The sequence below is a fragment of the Aptenodytes patagonicus genome, chromosome 2 (genome assembly GCF_965638725.1).
Source record: "Aptenodytes patagonicus chromosome 2, bAptPat1.pri.cur, whole genome shotgun sequence".
In the NCBI taxonomy this organism is placed as follows: domain Eukaryota; kingdom Metazoa; phylum Chordata; class Aves; order Sphenisciformes; family Spheniscidae; genus Aptenodytes; species Aptenodytes patagonicus.
The window spans coordinates 37,056,888-37,069,339 of NC_134950.1; the positions used below are offsets into that span (position 1 = coordinate 37,056,888).

Consider the following 12,452-nt stretch of genomic DNA (forward strand, 5'->3'; position numbering starts at 1 on the left):
TTGCTGAAGCTTCGCATGTTAAATATAATATGTGAAACCAACGTCTAATCTACTACACGCTCATTCTCACTAACATGAAAGAGCCCTCCTTTTTTGACGTAAGGGACCTTCATGTGAACGAGAAACAGGGCCTCCAGGTATTTGCATGTCATAAATATCTTGTAAAGATATGTAAAATTTGATTTGACTATGGGAGTGATTTAGGCAAGTTTCCATACCCTGAAGTGCAGGATATGTTGACTAGATGAGGGGGAGGGAAAAAAAAAAAGAAGAAGAAGAAGAAAAAAAAAACCTGTCCCAAAGTGAAATGGCCCCGTTTCAAACAAATGTTCATTAATTCCTCTAAGGCACATTTTCAGACTTGTCTCTTATTGATGTTGTTCTACAAGAGGATGTGGCTGGAAGATAGCTCACTGTTACTAGCTAATATTTTTAGCTTCACACTTAGTGGTAAATTTTCAAAGCACTGAATGGGGATTTAGTTGTGTGATTGAGTCTGCGTTTAATCTCTGCGTGCAGCTTTGATATAATAACTCTTTGTGTGCTTAATTTCACTTTGGTAGAGCAAAAGTACTATAGTGCAGAACTGGCCGAGGACTGCAGCTAAAGAAATTACGTTTGGGGGTTTTGGGTGACTGCTTTTTATTTCCTTCTATCTAAACATTTTTAAACAAGTCAGATTTACTACTTCTTGTCTCAGATAGCAATTCCTCTACGGAATTCTTTTAGAGCATAGTGATTTCTATAGAACAAACACTATTTTTTTAAGTTCGTTGCAGATCATGAGACAGTCTTCATAGCTCTGGATATATGTGTGGTGAGGGGAAAAGTAGCATTTCCTTAACATCTTAATTAAAAAAATCATAGCTAATAAGAAGTAATTACTTTACTGGTGTTTGGTTTTTCTCTTCCTCTTCTCCGGGCCAGGCAGCATGGTGTTCAAACCAGTGATGGGGAATTAACAAGGAAATTATAGACCCTGACCAGTCAGAAATTTCCCAGGATCAAATGCAGAGCAGTAACGCTAAAATATCTGGCTAAAGACACTCAGAAAAATCAGTTCTGGCATGCCAAGGTGGTGCTGATGATATAAGTACTGCAGTATTTGACTTTTCCGTGATCTCTTTAAGCGTTTTTCCACAAAATACCCTCTGTTGTAGGGAAGAGCAGACACTGGACACCATTAAAAATTTGGCCCTGTATGACTTGCCTAAGAAAATCTGTTAAAAAAAAAAAAGAGAATTGAAGAAGGGATCAAAATGTTCATAGTCATGCCTTATCTCTAATCTTCCTTTGTCAGCAAATTGCTGTGGTGGGTAGATACTGAAGGAGTTAAAGAAACAATAACAACAGAAGCTAATAAAATTGCCATTCGTTAAGTTTTATCAGACAGCTAGTGGCTATTCCAACAACAGTGCCCGCTTTGGTAGATATACTTTAGAGGGGAAAGGCTGTGAGTAATCAATAAATTTGAAAGAAGTAGCAAAGCTGTTTCCTGTAGTGGGCAACTGCATCCAGTTTCCGCCTACAGTGATCTTTACTTTTATCTAAAGAATGTAAATCAGTTCTGATGGATTACATAGAGTGAGAAACAGAAGCCTGTGGCCCATCATGATGATGTTTTATACAACTGGAATGGAAAAGAATAGATGAAGATTGGCAGAAGGAGCCGTGGTTTTACAAGCAACTACACTTCATTCATGTTAGGAGTATGGAGCTGCTTCTGCCCTCATTTTTGAGTGTTCAGAAGGAAGAAGAGAAGGCGTTTTCATATCAAGCGGGAAGGGAAAATGGATAACAAATTGAAGATCAGATTTTCAAAGATACATAGGAAGGGAGGCTTCAAAGGGAGTTGGACATCAAAATTCCTTTGGAAAAAAAGGTTCTCGCTCTTTAAGTACCTGCTGCAACATGAGAATAAGATCCCACACAAAGGCATTCAAAGCTCCCCACTATGTGACTATCTGATGGGTGGCCATTAGAAAGGTTGTTTTAAGTCTGGTGAATGTAGATCCATCTTCAGGGTTTCAAAAGGCAGCGCTGTGTAGTATGTTTGCTGTTGAGTTGCAATATTATAGAATGGAGAAAAAATTGTTTTCAGTATTTTCTGAAGTAATGGTGGAGTAAGATGTTGAAATCCATAGAGAAGGTATGAGCTGGTCCTTATTATGGCACATGATGTAGATTTCTGTGAGTAAATGATATGTTTAGTATTCATTGTAATTCTAACAATACATTGTAGCGCTCAAAATAGTTTTTCAGTATTGCAATCAAGCCTGCACATTGGCAGTGAATAATTTTTAATTTTGTATAAATTATTCATAATTTTTAATAGTTATTCATAATTTTGTGTCCTTTGGGGTGCAAAGTTGTGGTAGGTGATGGCAATCAGACAAAATGATTCTCCTTTGGGAGATGTTTGGGTTCTGGTATCTTTTAATTGCTCATTTCTGGAGTTTCTGCCAATTACGTATGCTGAAGTTTCTAGACTTGTGTTTGTGATGATGAGCTTGATGGTATGAAACTTGTAATTGATGCAGGGATACCTCCATATTTAGACATCCTGAAATAATAGCCTGGTAAAGGTGAATCTAATCTTTGCATTTCAGTAGGGTGTTAGTATCAAGAACTATTGGTGCTAACTTCTTTACTCAGCCCCAGAAGAGCGCAAGAGGACAGTTGTGTGGCCAAAGGCAAAGACTGCAGTGGTCCCAGGCCCCAGACTGGCAAAAGCAACCTGGGGGTCTGTAGGGGCTAGTAATCTGGTTTTCAACCTGCCGCCACTTCTGGAGGATAAAAACCAGATACACATCACTCTGCCCGTTTATGTGAAGGCAAGGGGCTGACTTGGACTATCTTTTCTTCCCTGCTCTTCACCTTTTTCTTCTTGCTGTACTACACTGGCTTCCTTCCAGACTCTCTGTCTTATCTGTGCTTTTGTTCTCCTGCTTCCCTAAGAGTCCTTCCATCTGTTCTGAGCACATGTAGCATAATGCTCTATTATTCCTCTTTCATAGGTTTTTAGCCACTGAAATAACTTGTCTACTCTGTTGGCTCAGTCCAGCAACTCCTGTTGCAAGATCTTGAGGAGGAGACTGGCTAATAAATATTTATGTATTTATTGTCTTTTCTGTATGTATGTGCATCTGTTTGTGAAAGCTTCACCATTTTGTTTTCCCCCATAACATTTTCCTGAAAGACAGGACCTCGTTTAAGTGGAAAGTCAATAGCAATACTGGTTCCCGCAGACATTTAACGGAAAGAAAATACTCCCAAGTGACAAAGGACTTTAAAAAAAAAAAAAGAATGGAACATCTTGGAAGCACCATTATTTTAATATAATTTATTTTTGCAAGCTTCTCATAAACGTTTTTGCAGCACATGCCGTGCCAGACTGTGGATGGAGCGTGGTGGTGTGAGAACACCCTCTGAGCGTGCCTGAGGGTCCCAGAGCCCCGCTGGCACAGTGGCTGTGCACAGGCTGCAGGATGTCAGGAACCTGTGAAGATATTCACTACTTCACCGAAAATTGTAACTGCAACACATCGCGCTAGGTGCGGCATCTCTTCAGTGGGAACAGCCTGTTATGCACGATCTCAATGTGTGTAATCGCGTGATTGCACAGCATAAGATAGGAATATCATACGCCTGGCCAGTAATACAGAAGAGAAGGAAATTCAGCCCCTGCTGTCAGTGTGCACCAGCAGAAACTCCTGGGAACAGGAGTAGGACATCTAAATCTAGTCTAAGATCACACCTTAATAGACAATAGGGTGATATTTGAAGAGCCTTAGCAAATTCAGAGACTTGTGACCCTTCAGATGATTTGACACTTCCATTTGCATCTTGTAATCTTCTGAGGGGTTTTTGCTTGCCACGGGTAGATAAAAAAGCATGAAACTTGGTTACACTCCAGGGTTAGCTGTGTCATCTGACCCCCAGTCAGTGAGTGAAGTACCTGTGCCACCTGGTTTGATGAGACAAGCTGGGGAGTTTGCTGCTGCTGCTGGGTGGAGGGGAATGCAAGCTGGCGCTATCCCTTTTTGTCCAGGTGAATTTGGCTTTAAGTCTGGCAGTCCTGGAGTTCAGACCCTGGCCAAAAGTAGAGGATATTACTTCCCATTTATGAAAGGCCCCACCTGCTTTGTCATTCTGCTTCTGTTTTCATGTCTCAGTCTTCTACACCTAAATGGCAGAGCAGGCTTGACTTCTCCATGATACTCTCTGTTCACTTGAAGCCCTCCGTGTTCCCAGAAGGTAGCTGAAGGCAACCTTTTTTTTTCTTTTTGTCATTAATGCCTGGGGCTGTGACGCTGTGTGGTCGTTCTGTCTGGCTTTGGTTAAAGAGTACGGATATTTTACACGGACGTGGTGCAAACTGTTACACATGTGTAGGGGAGTTGCCATGGTCAGATTCCCAACTGAGGATTTAAGAAGGTAAAAAAAAAAGGGAAATAGACCATAACACCTCTAAAAGGATTGTTTCTGGATATATGCTGCCTCCATTTGGACAGGAGAGATACAATCATTTGGTATAAATTGACGAGTGTTGAAGGGGTAAGAACATCAGTTTGACTCAGATATTCTCATCTCATAACTGCAGTGAATGAGACTATTTTAACCCATGACACTACTTCTCGGTCAGATATCCAGGTTAAATCTTGATTAGCAGCTACAAATACTATCAAAACTTGTCTCCACCTAGATGGTTTTGAATTTTCTTTCTGATTTTGCACTGTAGCGGTGATGCCATTTCTTTGTAAATTTAAGGTTTTTACTGCTAGATGAGCAGGTTACAATGACATTAAGGCTCTTTCATTTGTAATGCATAACATAAGAGGAAGATGAGGGTCGTGGGGCAACCATGCATACAGTGAAGGCTAGGTGTTAGGTGCAGCCAGAATACTGCAGAAGTTTTGAAGCCTTCTCACATCAGAGGAGGGGAGAGCGGGAAACAGTCTGGGCTTGAACTAGAATGTGCTGCTTTGAGCAGGGACTTTCTTTGAAAACGGAACATAAATTTAGGCTGGAAATTACCTTGTAGTAATAACCTTCCGGTAATTTCCAGACAATGAGATTCAGGAAGAGTCCTCTGCTTTGAGAAGCAAGAGCAAGTAAGTTTATCGGGCTTCATGGTCAGGAGCTGATAATTTGATAGTCTGTGATAAAAAGAGGGAATAATGTCCTGGATAGGAATTAGTATAATTGAGTAACCTGTTTATAAGTAACCTGTAATCTTTAGTAACCTGTTTATAATTGCAAGATTTTTGAGTACAAAACAGTTGGGAGTTTGAATAAAATAATGGAAAATACCATCAGCTTAGAGATTCAAGGTAGAATTTTTGTCCTGTTGTTAATGACAAATAATTTTCTTTGAGCTTTCAGGTGAGCTTTGGGCTTCTAGTGGGTACAGAAAGAGGATGGTATCAAGGAAAATAGTGTATAAATAGTAATGGATACATAAAATACTTAATCAAGGTATAGCAGGACAGTATGTGTCATGAAAATTCGCATCAACGTAGTGTTTAGCTGCTAACATTATTTGAAGATGTCACCTTGAGACAGAACAAAATAAGGCTAGAGATTTTATTTGTCTGTATGTCTATAAACAAACTAACAGCCTCACTTACTTTGTTGAGACTCTTTGTGTGCTGTGAACATTGAGAGCTGCCAGCCAGGAATTATTTCATTTTGCCCACTTATTTGTGTAATACAAAGATTATAACTTTATAGTATTAATTCAGTCTTAAAACTGCAAAATTAAGACTGATTTAATAACTCAGCCATGTTTACAATATTTCTCTTCTGTTTTAATGTATATAGCATCGCTGTTAACGAAGACTAGTTCAGCAGAGCAAGCCTTATATGTATTTTAGATAATCAAAGTAATTTTAAAAAGATATTTAAAAACCTTACTTTTTGCATACTTGAAGGTGCCATTTTTGTGATGTATTCATATGACTTTTGTGTTAGGAATGGCCAAACGTTAGGTCTCTAAATCCATATTTAAAACAGCTAGCATCTCATTCCTCATAGCACTCTTTACTGCTATATGTGCCAGTGACTGCATGACAAGCTGTGAACTCAGAAAGTTGTTACTTGGCCAATGAACCATATGAACTTGTGGGTTCTGGTCTGACGTTCTTTCTCTTGGTGGGGTTCAGAAACTGCCATGTAGTCATTATTAACCACTTTTTGTAATATGGCTGACAAAACAGGGCACATTGCACTTACTATCTCTGAGTGTCTTAAGAAGAAATATCTTGACAATCGGTATAACGTTAGATCAGCAGTTAAGCTATCTCAGAATTTTTGTGCTTTTCTTCTCAGAGCTAGCATGTGTGTTATTATCTGCTACTCCTATTTTTTCTATTATTTTGTTGTGTTGTTTTCTTATACAGTTCCTTTCTAAATCCCGTTTTTAGAATCTCATAAGTGACTAGAAAAAAAAAATAAGGAAGAAAAACGTCTCTCTGTTGACATAGCTTCTTAAGCTCCTTGGTATATAAATCAAATCTATATCAGTAATTCTAAATAACTTGAATTTTTGCAGCAGATTAGGAATACATTAGATTTCTTCTGGAACTTCTTTTTGATAATCTGTTTTATTACAAGTGATTTTGCTGGCACTAAAACTTAGTAGCATATTGCTAAATCAGAGTCTGTCTCTATAATGCAAGTCTGATAATTGTGCACCTCTGTAAAGGTCTGTTTTGACAAAGGAACAGCAGAAATGGGAACTCTCCTGTTTTGCTTTCTGTGATCTCTGCCACGACTGAGCACGCTGTTGGAAGTTACTGGCAAGCTTGCAACACGTTCTGTGTAAATGTGGCAATATTCCCACTGATTGCCCAGTGTCATCATGTGAAAGCTTAGGACATGTTGCAGAAATGTTAATTGTCATGGAAAAAGTGGAGAGCTGAAATCTGGAGCACACTTAAGAAGCACGTGGCAGGGCCAGATCCATGCCCTTCCAAAGCCTTGCTTACTTGGACAGCTCCATACGTCTCTCATGATAGACATGGATTACTGACGCACCTCTCTGATAGAGTGGCAGGCTTGTAACCTTAGGAAATCCCTTCTTTCCCCATGATTCTGGGGAGAAATATGATCTGTTGCAGGTCAGTTTTTGTCTCGGGCAAATGAGAGACCTTCTTTGCACTGAGAATCCACATGGTAAATATTTCCAACTGGTAAAACCATGGCTGTTTCTTCTCAGTTTATTTCTTTAGTATAGCAAGCTTTCATCCTCTTGAAATATTTTTAGGCTCAGATAGAAGGAAATACGCAGTCATTTTCTGGCATTTTGAATAAAATGCTCGGGGAATGGAGGGCTTTTCAATTCTTATCCATCTTTATTAAATTCCCAACTACCTGCGGCACAAGGTCTGTTAAGGTCATGGTTGTTCCTAAAGACAGCATGATAGGGCTTATTTATTATCACCATACTAATGGGTATCCAGATCAGGAATAATGTGAACAGCCTTTCTTATCCCATTTTTTCATATATTCAGGAAATACAACAGCTGAGAGAGGAGACATAAGGAACAGTTGTTATGAAAAATTTGTGGGCACCTCAGTCAGCAACTAGAATTCATTTCCATGAAGAGGGCACTGCAGTGTATTTCATACATGTTTTCCTGTATCTTCAAAAGTCATATGTTTAGTAAAGAGCATTCAGTTATAAACATGGTTGCACTGAAGTATTATTGCTCATGAGTCACAGAGACAGAAATTCCATTTTGATGAGTTTTTTCCCCAAATGGTATCTTTAACAAGGTTCTGAGATCCGGATAGGTAGCGAACAGTGCACGTGAAGCAGGCTTTTAAACCAATGGCAAGAGAGGCATTTACATCCACTTAGAACGAAATTATCCTAAAAATTTTTATCTAGAACAAATGATGCTATAGGTCTCGATATTGTGTGAGGTGGCTCAGCGTAGTCCTTGGGCTGCTGGTTTGCAGTGATCCAAACAATGATATTTTATTTTATAAGGAATATAGAATTGTTTCTCCAGTAGAGAAGAGGGGAAGAGTTTGGAGAAAGCGTATACTGAAATCTTCTGCACTTTACCCCAAGTTAGGTTGATCTGTCTCATCTTCCTCTCTTTTCCTCCCCCACAGCTGTCAGCTATAGAGAAAATCATCTTTCATTGTTATTTCCAAAAGTATAATGGCATTATGGAAATTAGGTACAGAAGACTAGCAAATTTTTGGGAAAGCTGGAGTAATCTATGAGGGAAATATTAGTCTGACTGTAAAATGTAGCTGTGATAAACTTCTAAGAAAAAGCAGAAGATAATGTAGATGCTATAATTCTTTGTATCTAGATTAACAAACTGTGTAGACCTTGCTGTAAAAATCTGGTAGTTTCTGGAAAATTACTTGGGATAGACACTTTGCAACAAATTCTTTGTTGCATCTCCGTGTTAGACTTTCAGTATTTAGTTATGAAATGGATGTTGGATATGTTATATGCTGTGTTTTTAAGAAATACATTTGTATTAGAGTTGTAGTTCAGATCATGAGTGCATTCTTGAAGTGAACCTCTTGGCCACCCCTTCTTGCCACACGTTAATTCACCTTGTGGAGTCTCTTGGACTTCCCTTCTTTCAAAAAAGGTGCTCAGCAGCAGTGCAGCTGATGTTCTCCAGCTGCTGATGGGTGCTCACTCCTTGGGACAAGACTAAATCTAGCATGAATAACCCCCCAAAAAAATGCCTAAACTGTGGATACGGGACCCTCTGCACCAACCATTTCACTCCGTGAGACTTTTCTTACTGGGCTGCACTGCTTGCTAATGCAGACGTAGCAGATTTTGGAGCTAGTATTGATCTCCTGAATTAGCGTGTGCAGACAAAATGTCCTGAGTGATAATCAAAAGAAAATAGTGGACAATTAGTAAAATCTTGAGAGATTGCATGTAAATCCCTTGGATGAGGTCAGGTGAAGGAAATAGTGAGGCATGCAGAAATAAGAATTTGGATTGGCAAGGAAAGGAAAGGTCCTTTGTCAAAAGGGGAAAGTGCCTCTCCCTCACCCTTTGCAAACCTGGCACCAAAAGTGTTTCTGCTAGTGATGGTTGCAATGCCTGAACACGTATGTATAGACGAACATAGGTGCACCCACGCACACCTATGTCAAGCTGACGCTACGGCTTTACATGTCAAATGGGGTGCAGTTTGCCTTGGTTTTCTTGGATTCACTTTCTGCAGTGTTACTGAAATGCCTCGCTGAAAGGTCAGGTATGCACCAGCGCTGGTGTGTGGGAAGCGGCGACCGTGTGTGTCAATAAGAGCGAAAGCGGTGGGATGTTGATAGTAAGATCAGCTCCGTTGTTTTCTGAAACGTCATCCTCAGTTGCTTTTGGTGTGCCGTAACTCCAAAAGCTGGGTATGTAAAAATGGATTTGAGAGATTGCCATGCTGATCTGGTAACTCCCTGGGAGTAGGTATTGTGCCTGTTTGCGTCGTGCCAGATCAGCCCCATCCTTGCTCCATGGATATGAACACTGTTGTTACTGGGATTGTGCTGGAGTAACCAAAAGGGAAATTTACTTATTTACTTGAGGCTTTATTATAAGTCATTAATTAATAATGAGTTAGGAAGCGGCATGAGCCAGGAGAGAATGTCTCTTACTCTCATTCTTTTTCACTCTCTGACAGCCGTGTTGGGTCACGGGTGCAGAGGGAATAAAATGTAAAAGCATTCTTTGAAGTCTCTGGTGAGGACTGTGTCCCCTTTGTTTATTCAGGGTTGCTGAGTATAAAGTTGGTTTTCATTTTGAGGGGAGAAATCCACCATGAGGAAAGTGTTTTACTTCATTAGAAATTGTAATTTTTCCTCTGAAAAGTTACTTGGATAGAAAAAAATTTGAGCAGCCCTCAGAGACACCCATTCAAAAATTATTTCCTTTTTTGTCTTATTCAAATTGCTGTCTTTCAAGCCTGTAAATGTCTGTGTGACCTGATCTAAATGTGGACCCTTATTGTTGGGTCTGCAGGATTAAGAGGAATCAGGACAGGTGCAGAGAGTTGCATGGGGACTTCTGGTTTGTTACAGTGGCTCTTATTCCTTGGGGACAGAAATAACCCTCTTGATCATTTTATATGTATGTGTAAATCATAGCTGCCAGTACTTTGCATTGTTTGTATACACAAATACATGAAATGCAAAATATCGATAGCAATGATTTAAAACATTTTTGGCAGATTTTTGTCTTATTGAATTTGTGGCTGTAGTGAGTGTGTGTGCATGCGTGTGCAAGAATATTAGGTGCATATAGAATATATTTTATTTATATTTCTATAGTTAAAACAGAACCAATGAGCAGCAGTGAGATTGCTACTACTACTACCACAGACGGGTCTTTAGACAATTTCTCAGGATCAGGTAAGGAATAAACAAAGGTTTTAAGCTCAGCATTTTTTCATTTACTATTTTCTTATCCCATGTGGTCTAAACCTGCACACAGCTGTTAAAAAGCCTTGTGCACTTTGCAGCTTACGCCTATTTCTGTTCATCTTACTCAGACAGTGTAAGTCAATAGGAGTTTTCCCCGAGTAAGGAGCATTACAGCATCAGGCTTATTAATGTCCATTCGTGTCTTCGGTGGGAGTCTCACTAGGGAGTATTCTGGCCCAGAGTAATTACTCTTTTGTTTCTGTGAGTAAACATACCTGCCTCTGTGATTAGTGTTGTAATTGAGGGCTAGGTCTTCCTCATTTATTGTGATTTATTATTACCAAGGTATTCATTCTTTTGTCAGGCTTTTTTTCTTCCTGGAAGCCAAACACATCTGAGCTTCTAACGTACAGGAGACAAACGCTGTGAGAAAATCCTAAGATGTTTGCACAGTTTTGCATACCTATGGATTAACTGTGGTATTTTTAGCACATTGTTTTTATGGTGCAAATCAAATAAAAAAGGATTTAATACTATGTCGTGGGATTATATTTCCAGAGTAGCAAAATTTGACATCTCGCAACCAGTCAGGCTCCAAGTAGCCAACTCTTTTCTGGTCTTGTCACAGCCTCCATTTTCTGTGCATGCTGTTGAGTATGAAAGTCAAACTTGAAAGCCAAAAAAAGGTTTCTAGACTATTTTAAATCTCTGAAAGAAGAAAAGGTAGCGTGTTTAATAGTAGCTACGTACATCTGTGGTGATCTGACTAAAGGTCGGACTGTAACATGTGATGTATCTGCAGCCTCACAGGCCACAGAAAGGAAAACTGTCAGGTATGGAAGGCACGGAAAGAGATTCCCCGTTTCCCTCCATGCTTCGCGAGCGCTCCCGGAGTGTAAAGATGATGGATTTTCCCTGTAGTTGGCCAGGAAAGGGGTAGCTGGTGAAGGGTAATTATCCGTGCCTTGTTTATTTCCAAGTACTTAGCAATAGGGCCTGTTGTTTCTCCGGCTGTCTGATTTTACAGTAGTCTCATAACCTGCCGCTGACCCCTTCCTGGCAAAGGCTTCAAAACCCACCTTGGGACCTAGAGAAGAAATGGCACCCAAACGGTAACCAGAGAGAGAAGGGCTCCCGAAAATAACGCCTGGAGCAGAGCACGCCGGCACATCTGCCCCACTCTCGGCAGCACCCAAAAATACCGAAAGAAATTGGGATGGGTTGGCGTGAAGCTCTGTGTCAGCAGCGGGGGAGAAGCTCACTATTTAGCCTCCTGGGCTTAAGTGTTTCACTAAGAAAATTTGCACATTGGTCGTGGCACCTTTATGCAATGCTGAGTGTTTTGAAGGTCTGAAAGCATTTTAGAAAGCAGATAAGATGGGGGAAAAGAGAGGGTCGTGTAATATGGTAATACATCGTCTGCATTATGGAATTATTTTTTAAAAAAAGAGGCACGTGCTCTGAAGCTGGCCATATGTTTTCAATCGAGGCATGCATAATGCTCCTTCATAAAATGTAGGTCTTAAAAAGTTAATAAAATGTTGCACTTGGAGATATCAATAATCCTTTGAAAATATGAAGGGAAATGTTTCCATTAGGAAATAGATTGTTTGCATTGAAAATGTTGTCTGTGTGTGAGCAAAGAATAAACTATTGCTCAGGAGTTGTACAAAGGGGCAATTTAGTATTTGAAATTTGTAATCAAGATTTTAATGTTAAGCATTCCTGTATAGTTCCTGATAAAATATTATTTTCTATCTAAGATATCAATGATATTTGAATTTAATTAAAATCTTGTTAATACTCTGAAATTCTATTAGGAAAAATAATATTTATCTTTGGTGTGTGTATTTACACTTCTGTGTGCTTTCTTTTCTCCTTGGTGCAGCAATTGGAAGCAGTGGTTTCAGCCCAAGACAAACACATCAGTTCTCCCCACCACAGATTTACCCTTCCAAGTATGATCTCTTTTAAAAATAATAGTAGTAGTAGTAATAATAATAACTGAAATAGGCAGATTTTAACCTCATTTAAAATAATAATTGGGT

General features: G+C 39.5%; 1 protein-coding gene across 11 annotated transcripts in view; it reads left to right on the top strand.

Moving 5' to 3' along the window:
* EYA1 (EYA transcriptional coactivator and phosphatase 1) overlaps window positions 1-12,452 on the top strand; it is a 98,074-nt gene that overhangs the window by 15,909 nt on the left and 69,713 nt on the right. For all 11 annotated transcript variants that reach the window (XM_076329556.1, XM_076329554.1, XM_076329558.1 and 8 more), the window contains 2 exons: window positions 10,312-10,392; window positions 12,293-12,362. In XM_076329556.1, the coding sequence (XP_076185671.1) occupies window positions 10,312-10,392; window positions 12,293-12,362 (151 nt within the window). The remainder of the gene's footprint in view (window positions 1-10,311; window positions 10,393-12,292; window positions 12,363-12,452) is intronic.